The sequence below is a fragment of the Narcine bancroftii genome, chromosome 13, assembly GCF_036971445.1.
Source record: "Narcine bancroftii isolate sNarBan1 chromosome 13, sNarBan1.hap1, whole genome shotgun sequence".
Lineage (NCBI taxonomy): Eukaryota > Metazoa > Chordata > Chondrichthyes > Torpediniformes > Narcinidae > Narcine > Narcine bancroftii.
In genome coordinates this window covers 32,427,003-32,448,126 of record NC_091481.1, presented here as the reverse complement: position 1 = coordinate 32,448,126, position 21,124 = coordinate 32,427,003, and the positions used below count along the sequence as shown (strand labels likewise).

General features: G+C 43.5%; 1 protein-coding gene across 1 annotated transcript in view; it reads right to left on the bottom strand.

Moving 5' to 3' along the window:
* slc15a5 (solute carrier family 15 member 5) overlaps positions 1-20,339 on the bottom strand; it is a 38,282-nt gene extending 17,943 nt beyond the window's left edge. Inside the window, exons 1-4 of the mRNA XM_069909353.1 lie at positions 19,566-20,339; positions 10,179-10,398; positions 7,538-7,707; positions 876-1,096 (exon numbers count right to left, since the gene is read on the bottom strand). Of these exons, the coding sequence (XP_069765454.1) occupies positions 876-1,096; positions 7,538-7,707; positions 10,179-10,398; positions 19,566-19,926 (972 nt within the window). The 5' untranslated portion in view covers positions 19,927-20,339. The remainder of the gene's footprint in view (positions 1-875; positions 1,097-7,537; positions 7,708-10,178; positions 10,399-19,565) is intronic.
* Positions 20,340-21,124: the final 785 nt, after the last annotated feature.

Genomic DNA, 21,124 nt, shown 5'->3' with positions numbered 1-21,124 from the left:
TTTTATAAGCTTTGTCAACTTGTCCTTCAGTGATCAAATTAATAAATGTCTCCGCTCATCTACTGTCTGCGTTTCATCATTTACTTTCATTTACATTCCTCAATCATTTTTTAATTTACTCAAAGGATGTGGGCTTTGCAGGATGAACCTGCATTCAATTGCCCATCCCTGACTTTCCTCTTGAAGGTGGTGGGAGCTGCCTTCTTCAACTGCTGAGGTGTACCCACAATACTGTTAGGGAAGGAGTTCCAGTATTTTGATCCAGTAACAGTGAAGGAATGACGATATATTTCCACCAGAGTGTGGCTTGGAACGTGGCGGTATCCCCATGCATTTGATGCTTATCTCCTTTCAGGGAAAAAAGTCGTGGGTTTGGAAGGTAGTCTCTAAGGGATGTTGATGAGAGGCCTAAATTCTGAAATGTATCATATCTTCCCCCCATCCAATTTTCTGAATCATCTATTTACTATTTTACACGCAAGTCCTGATTCTTTACTCTGGCCTCAAAATCCTCAATCCTCATTTTTTCTTTCCTCTAATCCCATTAATATGCCCACTTTCCCATTGTGTTTTCTATATGTTGCTGGACTTGATACCATTGTCCGTGATTTAGTCAGGTGTTCCCATCTTCGCTCATTTTGCTTCGATTTTCTCCAAATAGGAAAGAGAATGATAAAGGGAAATGTAGATTCACCAGGGTCAGATGAAGACAAGACAATAAAGGGGAATAAACAGGCAAATTTGTTAAATATTTCATAGTCATTTGGAAGGACAAAGATATAGTGGTAGTTCATTATTACATCTCCCTTGAGTATCGTTGCTGTTAGATTTATTTTTAATTTATTAACTGTTTCAGACTGTTTTAAGAGATTTACCTGTAGTATGCAGAATCTGTACAACATCTGAAAGGCAAAGAGTGGAATTAATCTTACGAGGCACTTCACGTTGTTTACATGCGCCTCGCTGTACCAGCCACCATAATTTTCCTTGGCTCTGTCCAACCAGCTGTCCACCTCTCCACTGATATGACGGTATTTAGTGCAGCACATCTTCAGGGCATTCACTAAAACACCAAAGGTTGCCACCAGGGAGCCGCCTGCAAATAAAACCTTAAAAGTTACGATTTGTCTGGCATACTGTATTGACAATAACCACACCAGCAGTGCGAGTATAATTTAATAAACTAATATGTACGCTAAGAGGTCTTGTCTCTCTGCAAGACAAACCTGGAAGGCTAGACTGTAGCTCTGGACTAATTACTAATTAATTACTAATCACCACACATACAACGGCTAGATCTGGTTCTCTATGTTTTAAAATCCCTTTCATAAAAACCTTATGGCCACGTTGTGATCTAGTATTTAGTGCAATCTTTGAGTGACCGAAATGAAGGTTACAGTGACTTCTTTGAATGCACGTTTTTAAGATTTATTTCCTGAGTTCTCCTGCTTCTTCTGAAGTTATGACACATAAAATTATATCTTGTTTCCACAAGCAATGTTCCTCGAAGCATCTGTTTGTAGGTAGGAGGATGTGATCTATGCCAGGAATCCCTCTTAAGTGAAACCACAGCAGCATAACTGGCACAACCATGAACTCAACAGTCCTTTTCTATCACCCTGGCATGGCTGACTTTGTCACCTGTGTTATCAAGTGACATTCTGAATTTCACCCACCTATCTTAGAAGTACTTAGCATGACTAATTTTTCTCAGACTTTGATAAAGGGCACAAGCCTGAAACGCCAGTTCTGTATCTTTGTCTTTGCTACATAAAGGACACTGTCTGACCTGCTGGGCTTCTCCAGTATTTTGTGAGTTTTTTTACCCTTCAACCATGGTGTCTATAGAATTTTTGTGATTTACTTCTAACATGACTAATTTGTCAACAAACTACAGGGCTAACCAACAAGCACAGAAGATTGGTCAGCAGAATATTCTGAAATAGAATTTGTTTCTTAATTAAAATTCTTGAAATATTTCAGGAATATTATCAGCTGTACTGGATAATAAGGGAATTACTGTCTAGTTTTTGTTCTCATTGTGAACGAAGGAGGCATAAACGTAAGAAGAGAACATTATAATTGATTATACATTTTAAACATGTTGACGCAGTGGACAAATGCCAGGATGTCAAAGGCCCCAGCCCAGGTTGTTAAAAGAAACAGGTGGGGATTGCATGGATTCATTCTCATTTTCCAAGGTTTAAGAACGATGCCTTAAGAACGAGCGATTGCTCCAGTCTTCTGGAAATGCAGGACCGTTCAGGTTGCTACATGTCAGTCAGCTCAATTTCAGTTACGGGAATCTATTAAAGGATTGCACAAAAAGTCTCAGGTGATTAAAAGGAATCAGCACGGATGGTAGGTTATGCTATGATATTGCAAATTAAGCAGGGATTAAGGATGTACAAGAGGCATTTATGTAAACAAATGAAAAGCCCTAAAGATTTGAAATCTGAATGGAAGGTTTTACCGAAGCTCTCTGCTGGGACCCTTGTGACCTGTATGAATTGGATGAAGGCATAGCTGTGATGCAATATAGATATCACTAAGCTCACACCAAGACACAAGAGCAACTTGTCCGTGAACTACTCTTTGCAGACGATGCCGCTTTAGTTGCCCATTCAGAGCCAGCTCTTCAGCGTTTGACGTCCTGTTTTGCGGAAACTGCCAAAATGTTTGGCCTGGGAAGTCAGCCTGAAGAAAACTGAGGTCCTCCATCAGCCAGCTCCCCACCATGACTACCAGCCCCCCCCACATCTCCATCGGGCACACCAAACTCAAAACAATCAACCAGTTTACCTATCTCGGCTGCACCGTTTCATCGCATGCAAGGATCGACAACGAAATAGACAACAGACTCGCCAATGCAAATAGCGCCTTTGGAAGACTACGCAAAAGAGTCTGGAAAAACAACCAACTGAAAAACCTCACAAAGATTAGCGTTGTCATACCCACGCTCCTGTTCGACTCTGAATCATGGGTCCTCTACTGGCATCACCTACGGCTCCTAGAACGCTTCCACCAGCGTTGTCTCCGCTCCATCCTCAACATTCATTGGAGCGACTTCATCTCCAACATCGAAGTACTCGAGATGGCAGAAGCCGACAGCATCGAATCCACACTGCTAAAGATCAAACTGCGCTGGGTAGGTCACGTCTCCAGAATGGAGGACCATTGCCTTCCCAAGATCGTGTTATATGGCGAGCTCTCCACTGGCCACTGAGACAGAGGTGCACCAAAGAAGAGGTACAAGGACTGCCTAAAGAAATCTCTTGGTGCCTGCCCCATTGACCACCGCCAGTGGGCTGATATCGCCTCAAACCGTGCATCATGGCACCTCACAGTTCGGCGGGCAGCAACCTCCTTTGAAGAAGACCGCAGAGCCCACCTCACTGACAAAAGACAAAGGAGGAAAAACCCAACACCCAACCCCAACCAACCAATTTTCCCTTGCAACCGCTGCAACCGTGTCTGCCTGTCCCGCATCGGATTTGTCAGCCACAAACGAGCCTGCAGCTGACGTGGACAATACCCCTCCATAAATCTTCGTCCGCGAAGCCAAGCCAAAGAAAAAAAGGAAGAACAGTTGAATGGTGTGCATGGAAGCAGCAGATTACAAAGGGAAGTTCTAGACAGTGATCAAAGCTGGACTTCTACTGTGGTGAAGACTCAAACTAGAGGCATTTTTAACATTTCAAAATGCAGAGTAGTTAAAGGGATGTGGACGTCGGTACTTACAGGTTACAACAACCTGTGTGTAGGGAGACTTTGTAATCAGAAAGACGAATGGACTATTCATTGAGGTGATGCTTCAGGTTAAGTCAGTGACCATCCGGAGAACTGTGCTCACATTAGAGGGGGCATTAGATCTCAAGAATGCCCAACAGTGTGATTCACTTTAATGATACCACCATTCAAAGTGTGAAATAATAATGGCTGGTTGGCTTGCACTCATTTGAGTGCTCCTTGTATTTAAAATATTACATGGACTTGATGAGGTAGATGGAAAGAAAATGAGCAAACAAATCACTTTATACTTCTTTTATGGATTGATGCTTCTTGGGAGGTTTTAAAATTTTGAATATAAATTTTTTTTAGACATACTGCACAGTAATAGGCCCTTCTGGCCCATGACCCTGTGCCATCCAATTGCACCCAATTAACCTACAACTCCCAGTACATTTTGAGGAGCAAGTTTGCATGCTGGGAGTTTGGATCCACCAGACTCAGGCATTCACGTTTCTCCATTCCATGATCTCCAACAAGACTTCCCTTTCTTCATCATTATTTTGAATCCTCACAGCAAATCCTTAATTCCAAAGATAGCTTTGGAAACAACATGCAAGACTGGATTTCGTGCTCACCACATGCTAACATTAATGGACCTTGTCCCAAGACTTTCAAGGAAGAAGCCTTGTGCTGGGTGTATTACTCGCAGGTTACCATAAACTATGCACGGGGAGACCTTGCACACACCCGCGCACACACACACACACACACACACGCACACACATCCTGCCCACCCTTAATTATTCTATCACTGGGTGAATGGCCTCTTTGCTAGACTGGTCCTCCTCAATGAATCATGTTGTTTTCCCATTAATAAATTGCCATTAATCCAGAAACATATCGAAAGCTCAAAAAAATGGAATATTTCTGTGACTAAAAACAATGTAGTTCAGATTAGCAAACCTAATGAGTCCATACATCATGAAGTGAATGATATGAGCTGAAAATATAGAGTTTGCTGAACATATTTCAGATTAACAGGGGTTGCATGTAATCCTGTTTCACACACTTTGTAATACAACTTGTTAACACCATAATACGGTAGCCTTCTCCTGTCGCTCACTCTTCTTAATTGCCTTGAACGTTCTACTCTACCCACTGACTCCTGGGAATCCCTGGCCCATGACCACTGCTATTCACTTAGTGTGATACAGAGGAGTGTTCAGTGTCCAACTGGCTCCTAACAGAGTGATCCCACTTTCTACTCTCATTTCCCAGTAACCCTCTACCTTATTCTCTCTATAATGTACCATTCCCTTTATCTTATCCTTGAGCTACTTGCCTCAGAGGGGTAATTTACGAATGAATCTACTGACATGCTTAGGTAAAGTGAGAGGAAACTGCTTTACACACAGGGAAGTTCACGCAGTCACAAGGAAGATGTGCAAACCTCATAAACATAGCAGGCATGGTTGGGAGCAGGACTGGATGGTGAGCCGGCAGCGACGCCTTCTGTACAACTAGGCCATGCAAAGTGGAGAAGGGAGTGAGAATGGTGACCGTGGTGGGGACAGCATTGGCATTCTGTTAAAAATGGCAGGAGTACGCTACCTCACAAATGATCCACCTGCCTACCCACCCCTGATAGCCAGAGCCAATGAGACATGAGATGCAGAATGGCCACGTGACCCCCTCGGCCAATGAAGATGAACCACAACAGCTGAGCTGAAAGAAAAATGATTTGAATGATGAATTTGGGAGAGGATACAGCAAAAAATCTGGAATTGATTTACTCCACGTCAGAAATGTGGAGATTTTATCAGGATCAAGAGAACGGCCTGGCCAGTGAAGTTTCCCCTTCCTAGGTGTTATCTTTTCTATCCTTTGATTGGTTAGGAGAAAGTCAGAGAAATATTACTGGTTGTGCAAACAGATGCTTAGTTTTGTCTGACTTTATGTTGTTGTTAATTGTATCAATAAAGGCATTTGTTAGTTAATGCAGGTTATCTCTGTGTGGAACCCCTCAGTGTTGTCGAGGGTAGAAAAGCAACAAGCCTTTTGTTGGAGGAACCCCTCAGTGTTGTCGAGGGTAGAAAAGCAACAAGCCTTTTGTTGGAGGAACCCCTCAGTGTTGTCGAGGGTAGAAAAGCAACAAGCCTTTTGTTGGAGGAACCCCTCAGTGTTGTCGAGGGTAGAAAAGCAACAAGTCTTTTGTTGGAGGAACCCCTCAGTGTTGTCGAGAGTAGAAAAGCAACAAACCTTTTGTTGGAGGAACCCCTCAGTGTTGTCGAGAGTAGAAAAGCAACAAGCCTTTTGTTGGAGGAACCCCTCAGTGGGGCGCAATCTGCTGGAGTGACTCAGCAGCCGAGCAATATGAGTGGGAGGAAAAACACATGGCTGAGATTTTGAGCCAGAACTTCATCAGAGACTGAGGCAAATTAGGACTGGACTGTAGTTAGGAGTTAGCTTTCTGGTATTTGAAGGTTATGTGTTCCACTCCCTTGTCAGAAACGTTGAGGGAACATGATACTCGAGTGAAGTAGTGGGGAAGCAAGAGGTAGCATCTGTGTTACACAATCTGCTTTCTGAATAGATGGCTTGGATTTCCTTGCCAAAGGACCAAGACCTCATTCTGTAAAGCCCATTTGGTAGCTGGCTATCTGAAGTTAAAATAATACATGCAAGGACATCTTCTGCTCAGAACTTCCACGTGGCTATCTGGACTTCATCATACTGGTTCTTGAGGAAGCTTGCTGTGTGAATTTTCCAATCCCTCTTGCATTTTCTCCAACAATGAATACACAGCAAAGTATAATTCTGTGTGTAATGTAAAAAAGGTAAAGGTTTCATTATTGTCACATAATACTACATATATGAAATTCTTTAACTTAAGACAGAGTCACCACTTTGTCCAGCACCCCTCACAGAAATAAGGACCCAGTAAGGTTCACAAGACCAGTGCTCTAACCACTGAGCTATCAGAGCCTGGGGTGTCACAAGATCATGAAAGATGCTCTGTAAAATGCAAGGTTTCTTTTTGTTGCTCTAAAGCAGTGGTGTTCAAACTTTTTCTTTCCACTCACCTACCACTTTAAGTAATCCCGATGCCACCAGTGCTCTATGATTAGTAAGGGATTACTTAAAGTGGTAGGTGAGTGGGGGAAAAAAACTGATCTAGACCCAATTGTAACTGAAATATTTTGCTGGAGAAAAATGATCATGGGCCCATTTCCTTTAGAGTTATGAAAACCGTGCACATAAATAGTCAATGAGGTACGATTTTCCACTCACCTACCATCTAAAGTAATTCCTTAATAATCACAGAGCACCTATGGCATAGTGGTGTGAGTGGAAAGAAAAAAAAGTTTGAAAGCTATTGCTCTAAACAGTGTACCGCTCAACCAATTTTTACTTTGCATGTTTGTGGATTTTACGAGCTCCAAGTAATTATTAACATGAGGATGGGATAGCTGTGTTGATAACGATAAAGATGGATTCTTCAACGTGCATGTGCACAGAGATATATTTGTTCAAAGAGCTCGAGATGGGACCTGTGGCTGGTTTCATAAACACACTGATGGTCTAGCCATGCACAATGAGAGCTGAGTACTGATACATCAAGTAATTCCCATCCTTGAGTGTTGGAAGCACTCAAAAGAAAAGGAATCAACATTAAATTATTCACTGAATTATTTACACCCGTAAACCTCGTTTTGGCAATGTTTCATTAAAATACAATCAAAGCCCAATGTCATAGCAAGTGGCAACTACTAAGAATGAACACTTCATGATTTGTTCCTCTCACCTGGTTTCGGCTGGAATATGAGCCTGTTCTGTACCATGTGAATCGTGATGAGGGTCATCAGTATGGAAGTAAATGGGATGAGGTAGCCCAGGTTTTTGGCTGTAGACTGCTGAATATAGGCAATACTCATGAAAACAACAACAGAATTCAAGTTCACAAACCAATGAAACCTGTGGGAAGATGGATCATACATTGGAGTTCAGAATGAGACACAGCAGTCAGGAATCTAGTTACAAAACGATACAGGCATTCCCCTCGCTGTTCGAAAGTTCACCTTACGCCATTTCTCTTTTACTCAAGACCTACATTAGTACCTGTTCTCGCTAACAGAAAGAAATCCAGAGAGGATTTTCGCTCTTACGATACGAGGCAAAAAGAGTGTTCAGTGCTTGTTTTGCGGTGAGCCGTTATAGAGGCAGTGCGTGCCATGAGCAGCGGGTGTGGCACCACCAAGCTCCTTCCCCAGGAACTAAACTCGGCGTCAAGCCGCCATAGCTTTGAACTGTGTCTGTGAGCATCTGCGCTATCTCAATTTATTTTGTGCATCTGTTAGCAAGATGTATCAGAAAAGCCTAAGAGAGCTTGTAAGGGTGTTATGCTTAGTGTAACACTGGACTGGGAATGCTCAAAAATTTTTCCCATATTTTCAGCTTATGAAAGGTTTCATAGGAACTGTCTACTTTTGGATAGCATTGGGGGAAACGTATAGAAATATCTAATATTTGGTAGCAACAATGCATTCAAGTAAACAATACACAAAGAGGCCTTTTCAGCCTTTGATATACTTTACTGGAGATATCAAAATTAATCCTATGCTCTATCTCTGCAAATGCACTCACTTTCTAATGATTCCACTCCCATGGTCACCTTCCAGCCCTGACTTGGACACATAACCTCTCCCTCTTCCGAATGACCTCCTCCCAATGAAGATGGAAATACCTTGCCATTCCACTCAGGAACCCTTTATTTTAATTGACTGTGTCTTTGGGAGTTTACCCTTTGAAAGATGATGTCTATCATCTTTCTGTATGAGCCCAGAGGACCCCAAAACCCAGCATCAATAGAAATTCACCAAGACAAATTGTTACTTTTAATTATCTTTAAACATGAAAACAGAATCACCCTTTAACTTATCATTATTGACTTAACTAACCTAACTTTAACCCCCTTCTAATTCTAAGCGCACGTGTATGTAATGTGTGTTTAAGTTCAGAAAAGTTATTTGATTCACAGTCCAATCTCACTTCTCATTCTTCCAAGTTCACTGGTTGCAGACAATTCTTAGACTGTGCACAGAATTTAGCATTTGTAAAGTTCATCAGGCTTCGGTGCTTGAAAAGCAAATAGTTGCCACTCAGGAAGGTTCTTATCAGGTTTCAGAGAGAGATTTGCTGTTTACAGGACACCCACAACTGATTTACTTCCATCAGCCACTTCAGTGTCTTGCTGACGAAACTTGTCCCATCAGGGTTCTCCAGGTGATAACCTCCTTCTTTCAGGTCACCACAGAGTGTCTTTTTGTTTCCCTTATTTTAAGTGAAACATTAGACAGCTAATCTTGTATGGACCACAAGGGGTTTGACCAGGCTGAACTAAGAACTCACAATCTAGCTTCAAAATGGTGTTTCAAACGAGCTTGCCAGCTTGTCCTATTCCAGTCCCAGCTGCTGCTGCTGAACTGTAGAACTGAATTCTCTCTCTCTCTCAGATAAAAGCCTATTTGACTCTCTCTGCTTGCAAACTCACATGACAACAACAAACTGAATTCAGATAGACTGTGGCACCAGACCTAATCTTCTGAGTTCATTCATCTGTTGCTTTCCCAAACAATAATCCATTACTCTACAGCATGTCCAATTAACACCTTCTTGTGAAGTCTTTATAGGCATTCTTCAAAGTTTTTGCAAAGGCCCTCGGAGCCTGGACTGTCTGGCTTGAGCAGAGCTCTGGCATTTTAAATGAGATTTATTTTGAGATTTATTTTGTATGTGACCTACACTTAAAAAAACCTGCCACAATTTATCTCCTTTAAAACATATCACAATACAAAGTCTGCGGACATTGTGTTTGTAGCGCAATACTCAAAATACTGGGGAAACTCAACAGGTCACGCATCATCTTTAGGAAGTAAAGGGTTACCAATGATCTGGGCCTGAGCCCTTCTTCAAGGTGCAAGCAAAAAAAAAGCAGACAGGCATCTGAATTAAAAAGTTGGGAGGAGGGAGAGGAGAGGGAGGAATGAGCATTGGAGGTGTACAGGCTAACAGGTAAGAGGTCATAGGTGACTATAGATGAGAGGGTACGAGGAAATAGCCGAGGTGATGGGGGACTCTGAATGGAGAAGGAGGAGAATGGGGTGGGAGGAAAGGAGACAGAGGGAGAGAGAAAGAGAAAGGGGGGGGGGTGGGAAGGGGTTTAACAGAAGTTACTGTTAATGCTGTCTGGTTATGAAATGTGTTGAAACAACCTTCAATCATGAATGATGTAATGAATTCAACTTGTTTTTTGACCCTTACTTCCATTGGTGCAATCCACAAGATAAATGAAACCCGAGTACTGCTTCACAAAACTGAGAATTCAACAGCAAAATTATCAGAAAATATGCAAAATATTTGGAAAACTTGTAAGAGTCGACACTGACCAGTTGAAGAAGGTTAGCAGTTGGCGTTGGCTGCACTCCTGCAGGTGGTGGGCCCTGAATGGGCAGACAGTTGCCCGAATTCCTCCAGAGCCCAAAGAGGCTGCCAAGAGGGCCACGTAAAACAGCACGACTTGTTCCCTCTCACCAAGGGCACGGATGTGGTGAGCGTCGATGGAGAAATCCTCGAAGGGGAAGGCAACCAAGGGCAGCATGACTGTGCCTTTAGGAATCAGGCAGAGAAAATCCATTTAACAGGGAGGAAGAATCTTATATAATCTGCACAACACCTCATTACACCCTGCACACTTCCCAAAACATTTTGCAATGGGCAAGTCACCTTTGAAATGTGGTAAACTGATCTGAATACGAGAAAGACCTATTAACAGCAAGTAGGATCATTGAAAATAGTATATTTTTAATGGTGCTTGAGAGCGAATGCTGGCCAAAACCCTGAGGAGGATTCCTTCTCTTAAAACATAGAGCATACAAAGACGAGTGCCGCACAGATACAGACCCACAAGGACTGCACTGAGCACAATGCGAAATGAAACAAAATCTCTTCTGCCTCTAGCTCAGTGGTTCTTAACCTTTTCCTTTCCACTCACCTCCCCCTTAAGGAATCCCTATGGCCATCAGTGCTCTGTGATTAAGTAAGGGATTGCTTAAGGTGGTTGGTAGGTGAGTGGGAAGGGAAGGTTGAGAACCACTACTCTAGACCCAACTGTGACCCTGAAATATTTTGCTGGAGAAAAATTGTCATTGGCCCATTTCCTTTGGAGTGATGAAACCATGCACATAACGAGTCAAAGAGGTACGATTAAAACAGTGGTTTTCAAACTTTTTCTTTCCACCCACATCCCACCTTAAGCAATCCCTAAGCAAACCACAGAGCACTGATGGTCATAGGGATTCCTTAAAGAGGGATGTGAGGGGAAAGAAAAAGGTTGAGAACCACTGCTGTAGATGATCCACATCCCGCCATTCCCTCCATCTACAGTACAGATGCTCCTCTACTTACAATGGCTCGACTTACGTTTTTTTAAAGGTTATGATGCTATGATAGCGATTCACAGGCAAACCCCAAACTGCTCTACTCGCTGTATGTCCATGACTGTGTGGCCAGGCACAATTCCAATGCTATCTATAAATTTGCCAATGACAGAATCACAAATGGCAATGAAAAAGGGAGATAAATCAGCTCATTGAATGATACGAAGGAGATAATCAGCTCGATGAATGGTTCAATGATAACATCATTTCACTCAATGTCAGCAAAACCAAGGGGATGATTGTGGAGAACGCGACCCAGTCCTCATTGAGGGCTCAGTAGTTGAGAAGCTCAAGAGCTTCAAATTCCTGGGTGTCAACATCTCCGAGGATCAGTCCTGAAGCCTCCACATTGATGCAATTACAAAGAAGGCTTGCCAGTGGCTATACTTTGTGAGGCGTCTGAGATTCAGTATGTCACCGGAGATTCTTGTAAACTTCTACAGGAGGACCATGGAGAGTATTATGACCAGTTGCATCACTGTCTGGTATGGAAACGCAAATTCTGAAGACAAGAATTAACTCCAGAGGGTTGTTAACTCAGCCTGCGACATCACACGCACTGGACCTCACTCCATCGAGGATATCTACATGAGGCGGTGTCTTAAGAAAGCAGCCTTCATCCTCAAAGACCCCACCACCCAGGCCATGCCCTCTTCAATCTGCTACCATTGGGGAAAAAGGTTCAGGAGCCTAAAGATGACGGCACAAGGACAGCTTCTTCCCCGCTGCCATCAGATTCCTGAATAATCAATGGACCAAAGGCATGGCCTTACTTCTTGTGCTCTATTATTGGTATTTTTTCCTTAAGTGATGTAGAAAGATGGTATAAAAATGAATGTACTTTGACGCTGCTACAAAACACCGAATTTCATAACTTGTTCATGACAATAAATTCTGATGGTAAGTGATCTGAGCATATTTAAGGTAGGCTAGCCTGGGCTGGGATAGCCTATGCTAAACAAAAATTCTTTCAGTATTCAATAAATTACATGAGATATTCAACACTTTATTACAAAATAGGCTTTGTGTTAGATGATTTTGCCCAACTGTAGGCTTTGGTAAGTGTTCTGAGCACATTTAAGGTATGCTAGGCAAGTCTATGATGTTCGTTAGGTGTGGTATTCTTTTTCAACATGAGTTTTCCCACTTACGATGGGTTTATTGGAACACAAACCTATTGGAAGTCAAGGAGCATCTGTAGAGAGAGAGAGAGAGAGAGAGAGAGAGAGAGAGAGAGAGAGAGAGAGAGAGAGAGAGAGAGAGAGAGGCATCTTAAATGCTACTATCAGGCCTATTTCCACCACCACAATTGGCCGCCTGTTCTCTGCGCAAAATCAGCTTGTCCCCTAAATCTCCTTTAAACTCCTCCCTCCCCTCCTAACTTTAAATTCAATCTTTAACAAGAAGCACTTTACCATCTGGGATGAGCTGCCAAACCCTCAGCACCTCCTTCTAGGCATGGACATCGAAACTATTCAAAGAAGAGCAGTGGCACTTTTCTGTGTGCTGAGCCAAACACTCCTTTCTCAACCAAAGTTATAAAGGGGGAAGAAAGGTAATCTTATTGTGGCCATTTAATGTGGCGGAATTGAACTCAGCTGTGCAATGGTCCATACTCGTTCAAGGCATGCATCTAGACCACTGCTAATATGGGTTGCAAGCATTTCTGAAGCATTCCTTGCAAGTTCCTGTGATGATGTAATGGGGAGGGGTGCATTATACTGGTTGCTTGCAATGATACTTGACTGGTCCTTGTTTATGGCATATCAGTGCCTATGAGGAAGGAAGGGGTTAAAAGCAAGTGAGAACATAGTCAGATTTTTCAGCATTTATAATAAGGCAGATGAGGCAATTGAAAGGGACCAACTAGAACAACGACTAACTATAGGAATTTATTTTGAAACAATCAGCTTGAGCAATGTCTGATGAGAGGCTGCCAATCTTATGTACTAACCTAATGCGTATGTAGAAGCAATTGTATTGGGTGAGAATGTATGGTGTAAACTTCTGATTGAGCCAAATGTAACCTGACCCAAGTGTAGACTGAACAAAGGAAAGTTGTAAAACACAAGTGAGACAACCTCTGGCTGCTTACAGAGAAAGCATGTCTGTAACAGCATTGAACAGATAGTTCAGTTATTCTAGGATAAAATAATCTGACCAAGATGAAAGTTTGGGTGCCATCATTTTGCGTGCTCCACCGAACGAACTGGAACACACACCTTTCTTTGGCTTGGCTTCGCGGACGAAGATTTATGGAGGGGTAATGTCCACATCAGCTGCAGGGTCGTTTGTGGCTGACAAGTCCAATGCGGGACAGGCAGACATGGTTGCAGTGGTTGCAAGGGAAAATTGGTGGGTTGGGGTTGGGTGTTGGGTTTTTCCTCCTTTGTCTTTTGTCAGTGAGGTGGGCTCTGCGGTCTTCTTCAAAGGAGGTGGCTGCCCGCCGAACTGTGAGGCGCCAAGATGCACAGTTTGAGGTGATATCAGCCCACTGGCGGTGGTCAATGTGGCAGGCACCAAGAGATTTCTTTAGGCAGTCCTTGTACCTCTTCTTTGGTGCACCTCTTTGGTGCGCTGAAGAGCTGGCTCTGAATGGCCAACTAAAGCGGCATCGTCTACAAAGAGTAGTTCACGGACAAGTTGCTCTTGGGTCTTGGTGTGAGCTTGCAGGTGCCTCAGATTGAAGAGACTGCCATCCGTGTGGTACTGGATGTAAACAGCATCTTCATTGTTGAGGTCTTTCATGGCTTGTTTCAGCATCATGCTGAAGAAGATTGAAAAGAGGGTTGGTGCGAGAACACAGCCTTGCTTCACGCCATTGTTAATGGAGATGGGTTCAGAGAGCTCATTGTTGTATCTGACCCGACCTTGTTGGTTTTCGTGCAGTTGGATAACCATGTTGAGGAACTTTGGGGGGCGTCCGAGGCGCTCTAGTATTTGCCAAAGCCCTTTCCTACTCATGGTGTCGAAGGCTTTGGTGAGGTCAACAAAGGTGATGTAGAGTCCTTTGTTTTGTTCTCTTCCCTTTTCTTGGAGCTGTCTGAGGGCAAAGACCATGTCAGTAGTTCCTCTGTTTGCGCGAAAGCCGCACTGTGATTCTGGGAGAACATTTTCGGCGACACTAGGTATTACTCCATTTAGAAGAATCCTAGCGAAGATTTTGCTTGCAATGGAGAGCAGCGTGATTCCCCTGTAGTTTGAGCAGATCCAAAATGAGTGGTGGACTAGCCTCACCAAAGGAGATCCAAAATGAGTGGTGGACTAGCCTCGCCAAACGAACCCAGCTCAGTGTGACATTGGCGACTTCAGGGGTTTTTACGAGGCTCTAAAGGCTGTGTACGGCCCCTCACCCCAAGTCCAAAGCCCGCTGCGCAGCTCAGACGGCAAAGTCCTCCTCAGCGACAAGATCTCCATCCTCAACCGATGGTCAGAACACTTCCAATCTCTTTTCAGTGCCAACCGCTTAGTCCAAGAATCCACCCTGCTCCAGCTCCCTCAACAGCCCTTAAGGCTAGAGCTGGATGAGGTCCTCACCTGGGAAGAGACATATAAGGCAAATGAACAACTGAAAAGTGGCAAAGCAGCAGGTATGGATGGAATCCCCTCAGAGGTCTGGAAGGCTGGCAGCAAAACTCTGCATGCCAAACTGCATGAGTTTTTCAAGCTCTGCTGGGACCAAGGAAAGCTGCCTCAGGACCTTTGTGATGTCATCATCATCACCCTGTACAAAAACAAAGGCGAGAAATCAGACTGCTCAAACCCACATCTACACTAGAGATTAAGCTCATTCTACATATTATTGACGTGCCTAATACCTGTTTAGGGGATTTTTTGGAGAAATGCACGAGTTGAATTGATGTTGGGTTTTCACAAGTTTTTGGAAGTGCTAATAAACTGCCGTAATTTAAAATAAAATTGACTTTATTGAAGAACAAACCACTATTCTTCCACTCAATGCCTCAGAGGAGTGAGCTGAGAGAGATGGCCAGTAAAGCAACATTGTTCTGCTGGTGTGACAGTGCCTGCAGCTGACCTCACTTATGGGAATGAGGTACATAAGACTCAACATCTTAGAACTTTGGGAATTTTGGTTTGGGCACAAGGTGGAAATATCTGACCATCAACCAGCAATGTTTCTCTACTATTTTCTTCCTCAATGAGAACAGGAAAGTTCATTGTTTCTTGCCTGAAAATTTACACTTCTCACATTATACTGTATCATATAACAGTTTTTTTTCTGCATTAATACAAATTTACATAATGAATAGAATTAATAATTAGCCATGAAAATACATAATTTGTTTAAGATATTTCAGTGAAGACATTTCATGATTTAACTCACCAATGTGAAACATTTTATTAAAAATGTTATCCAGATCATTTTCAGTATTTTCTGAGCAGTAAAATTGTCCGTCAATATTCTGCTTTTCCATGAAAACCGTGAGTAAACTGTTAACTTCATGAGGTCTTGATTTTTTTTTTCAGAAGGTAACCAGATAGGATTCAGAAAGCACAAGCCCAGCCAATTTCACTGGAAATTCACAGCTAATAAAAAGCTCTATGGAATTAATTGTTTTAGGCAAAAACAAATTCTCAGATGTACTATTTTAATTATTAGTTATGAAAATATTAATGTTATTTTTATGTCATTGACACTGTGCTTTCTTTTACATTACTATCAGATCTAATTAAATTGTGGAAACTGATACTGAATCTGGCTCTCTCTAGTTGTTTCTGGAATGGCTTCCTGTATCCCGCACAATGCCAAGCCCACAGAGTGGCAGGTCAGTTGCAATCATGCTCCTCAACCACCTTCTAAGTTACCTTCTGGCCATTTGGCCTCTAATCGTCTTTGTGTCCAGCTGTGCACCTTCGTTTCCAATCAAATCATGGCCAGAACAGCTCAGCCTGTGACCTGGGTATCATTCTTCCTCTGTGGCCTTGCTATATTACCGTTAAGCAAACAGGCACCATTTTGAAGGATACTACTAATTCATTTCTGCCAGTTCTGAGTCTAATTGACCTGGTGTAGGATTGCTTATCAGATACAAGACTTTTAAGGAAAGCTCCTTTGGATGAAAATATATCTTCACTTTTAATAATCATCTGTGGTGGATTTTGAAGCAATTGATTTGACCTCTTTTAAGGAATTGAGCACAGAGAAATATAACCTACTAATGTTAAATTACAATAGTTTTAATTCCAGCTACTGTATCCGTGATGGATGTTCTTGTTTGGATAGCAATCAAATACAAATTTATACCCAATTTTGTTTGAAAATCAGGGGGTCCATTTTCTGATCACACATTACCACCAGGAAGCAACACTAAAATGCACCGCAGGCCAATCTATGTGGCAGAGAATTGATGATCCTACCCAAACTTCATCAGTTGCAACTCCTAGGCGGGGATCTTTATATCTACCGTCAGACTTGTTCTTAGAATCAGAATTTATTGTCGTGAACAAGTCATGAAATTCGGTGGTCGTCTTTAGGCTCTTTTTCGCAATGGCACAGAATGAAGAGGGCATGGCCTGGGTGATGGGGGCATTTAAGGATAGAGGCTGCTTTTTTTCAGACACCACCTTTATGTAGATGTCCTCGATGGAGTGTAGTCTGGTGCCTGTGACGTCGCAGGCTGAGTTAACAACCATCTAGAGGTTATTCATGTCATGAGCATTGGTGCCTCCATTCCAGCCAGAATGCTCACCACACTACACCTGCAGAAGTTTACAAGCATCTCCGGTGACAGACCGAATCTCCTCAGACACCTCACGAAGTATAGTCGCTGACGAGCCTTCTTTGCGATTGCATCAAGGTAGAACCTCCAGGTCAGATCCTCGAGATGTTGACACCCAAGAATTTGAAGTTCTTGACCCTCTCCACAACTGAGCTCTGGATGAGGACTGGTTCGTGTTCCCCCGACTTCCTCCTGAAGTCCACAATCATCTCCTTGATTTTGCTGACATTGAACACAAGGTTGTTGTCGTTACACCATTCAACGAGCTGAACTGTCTCCCTCCTGTCTGCTTCCTCACTGCCGTTTGTGATTCTGCTGACAACTTTGGTGTCATCAGAGACAAATAACAAATATACTGTACAATAACAATGATAAATAATTGTCATCAAAAGTATCAAGGGCACAGTTGTACCATGGCCTCTGATATATACTGTACAATTCTCAACCTTGAGTTGTATCATTACTGACACCATGCCTAAAATAGAAAACAGATCCCTATGGATTGACATTACAACAATAATTTTTAATACCAAGCATTGGAACATTCATTTTACCTTAAGTAGAACTGCCTACATTTTGTGTTTGAAGAGCCATTTTTAGGTTGAAGCCAAAAATGTGTGAGCGACACTTTGTGAAGAGAGGTGGTTAAACACTCAAACAATGCTCATTTGATGTCACTGTGCACAGCCCTGCTGTGTTTGCAGAGCCCCAAAGAATACTGAAACAGAGACTAATTGACATTTTGGGGTCTGCTTGACTTTATGCAATGGCCAGGGTCAAAGACCTCTTCATCTTGTGAAATTTTCACCAACTCGAAGGGCCGACATGGCCTGTTTCCGAGCTGTAAACGGTTATATGGTTATTAATGACTCACCCTGCTTCTTGTCATGACTAATGTCTTCAACTCCTGAGCATCTGTCATGATCTGCTATCCTACACCCTAATCCCTGCATCTCCCTCAAGCACCTCTACTCTCCACAATGGCGGGATATTGCAGGAAATTTCCTCATGAGGTGTCCAACATTTGAATCACCTGTTCACTGGCCCAGGACAACAGAGACTGCAGAGCAACATGTGACATTAAGATGCACAAAAAAGATTTGTTAAGATAGCTCTAGCCGTAGCAAAAAAATGTATTATGTCAACCTGGAAATTGGAAGATAATTTGAAAATACAACAATGGTATATAGAAATGAATAAATGTATTCCATTAGAAAAAATAACATATAGTTTAAGAAATAATATTGAAATATTCGAACAAATATGGGAGCCTTACATTAAATACAATAGCGAAAACCTACCGGGGACAATCATTACCTAAGTTGATGGAAGGAGAAGGAAAGAAAAGAATGGACTCAGTAGAATTTCTGGTGTATTTTTGTTGAGTGACAACATTGTCTGACTGGTTTAATGTATCCTAGATTGTATACCTTAAATGGATGGGAGGGGGGGGGGCGGTGGGGGAGGTGGGTTGGGAGGAGGGAGGGGGGGGGAAGAAAATGTCACTGTATATGTGTGAAAAGGAAAAAGTGTGTATCATGGCTAATGTGATTTATGGTGTGAAAAATAAAAAATTTAAAAAAAAGAAAAGAGAGTGTCCAATCAATTGTTTGGACATCCTTGATCTTATCTTCAGAAAACAACTCTTTAAATCCCCCCAGGATGGTTTCTATTCCATCATTTTTTGTCCATGCTCAATTTCCTTTGTTGGCTCTTTCAACTGGGTGGATTGCCAGGCCACAACAAAAGATATTGACCCCTTGTTATGTGTTCAGAATCTGACATAGACCACCCCAGAAGTCTATTTGTGATCCCGATGGATGTTTAAGGCTGGCTGTTTCATGATGACCACTGAAATTGCCAGCTCTTCAACCGAAACACCAGACTTCATTTAATTACCTTATTATCAACTTCCCTTGTTGGATATGAATTCCTCTCTTTACATCACCAATCATACAATACAATCACGATTCCATTATTTATTCACTGCATTGAAATCAATTGGCCGTCCCATGAGACTACATCTTTCAAAGAACAAATTCATTTCAACTCAGTGAAAGTCACATTTCAAATCATAACCTGAGTTCAAATCCCATTCTCAAATCCCGCACTTAGAGTTAGGTATCTAGCACGCAGATGGACAGAGATTGCAGGAGCATGGCTTTCCATCCAAATTCGTGCACCATCCAAACTTTGAGCAAACTCTCGACCTAACAGCAGTCTCCAATCTGAAGCAGTCCCTCAGGAGTGAAGATGGCTGGCAGGCACTCTCGTTCTGAGGTGAGGTGAGCCCCACAAATGGGACATGGGGGTTCAGAACGGAATGAGTGAGAAAGTAGCTGGTGTGGTGGCATGGTCCCTTCCCTTGTTCGTGCCTGACCTCTCTGTGCTCCAGATGAATGAACCCCAAATGGGATACAATCACCAAAGTGGAAGTGGCTCACCATGACCTTTTCAAACCAGGACAAGCTGGGCATCAAAGACCACGTCTTCACAATGTCTTCTAAGTTTAAACCTCCTGAAATTACTCTGTTCTTAATCAGTCCCATCATATGGGACTGTGCACATCAACAGGAAATTCCGCCAGGATCCGTACCTATGAAGTGAAGGAACGCACAGACATAAACCACTGTGATTCTTCCCACGCAAGATTCTACCAACCAGCCCATCAAAACTGGAGTCAAGGCGTTAGCTCCAACAAAACACAGGTTTGCCATCGCTGCCTGATAGCTCTTGTAGCCCAGTTTCAGAGTGCAGAAAAGAATCATGTTGCAGACAACGCCAAAGTAAGTAAACCGTTCACATAGCTCAACAGAAAGCAGGCAGAACACGATCTGCACTTTCTTTCTGGACTGCGGCGTCCCTCCTCTCTGGCCCGGGCTTCTCTCCTCCCACCTTCTCCATTGAGTTGGACTGAAGTCGGTGCCTTGTGGGTTCTCCAGATCCACCACAGCCATCCTCGGCTGCCCCGAGCACGGCCGAAAGCAGACTGTGCGGGGCGGGGGGGACCTGCTGCTTCTAACGACCCGGGCTGGTGGGACGCACAGCTTGAATTCTGCGAGCAAGTGTGACTTATTTCTCTCTCTCTCTCTAAGGTCTCGCCTTCGGGCTGCCTTGACGAGCCAGCTCTAGTCTCGGGCAGACAGACCTTCGCTGTTACAGCATCCAACACAGTTTCAGAAACGGGGCTGGCATCTTGCGCTTCTTCGCAGACCTGGCTTGAATGTGGCAGGGAGAAGCTTGATCGGTATCGCTCTGCTCTGTTGGCAGTGGCCAGTTTATGTCTGCGTTACCGCTTCCAGGGCAATGCTGTCTATCTATCGAGACTGAGGGCACAGAGACATTTCGTTTGCAACAGCCATTTGAGGTCCCCCCCCCACCCCGCGTTAAAAAAGTTGGTGCAAATGGGGCATTCATCGGGACCCGAGCTCCGAGCCCCTCAATGCAACAATGGAACGGTCCAGCGCAACGCTGGAGAAACTCGACCAGGGTGCCTGACAGTGTAAAGATACTGCGCACCACCAGGGGTACGGGCTTGAGCCCTTCGTCAAGGTTCCAAGGGGGCTCAAGCCCGCACCGCTGGTCCTGTATCATTTTGTTCATTGTTTCTCCCGCGTTGCATGTATTCTCATTTCAACCATGGAATGTGCGGACTTTCATGTTTTCCTCTCCGCCCCCCAGACGAAATATTCCAATTGAAACGTTATGAGCCGATTACTATTGATGGTCCACATTCGACACCAATTGATCAGGGACCCGCACACACACTCTTTGCTGCCATTTCCAAGAATTGGACGCGATTGCCCAGTGGGTCAAGCCGCACTTCGCAGACCCACCCCACAGAGACTTTGGCGATCACCTTCTCTGGCCACGGTCTGACAGACCCCTGATTGGACCCTGTCTATGGGAATGGATGAGGATGATCTGCCGCCCTGTGGGGGTGCCAGCTCCTCGGCACGGGAGGGGGCTGGGGTTTCCACAGGTTCCCTGTCAGTCTTTTCGGTGCCCAGATCGCCTGCCCTGACCCAGCTCCTTCTCTACTGGAAGCAGCAGGGAGCGTTAAACAAGAAAATCTGCCGGATGCTGTGTGGTCGAGGGCAATGCTTGAGAAACTCAGCAGGTCTCGCTGCATCCGTAGGAGGTAACAGGCGATCC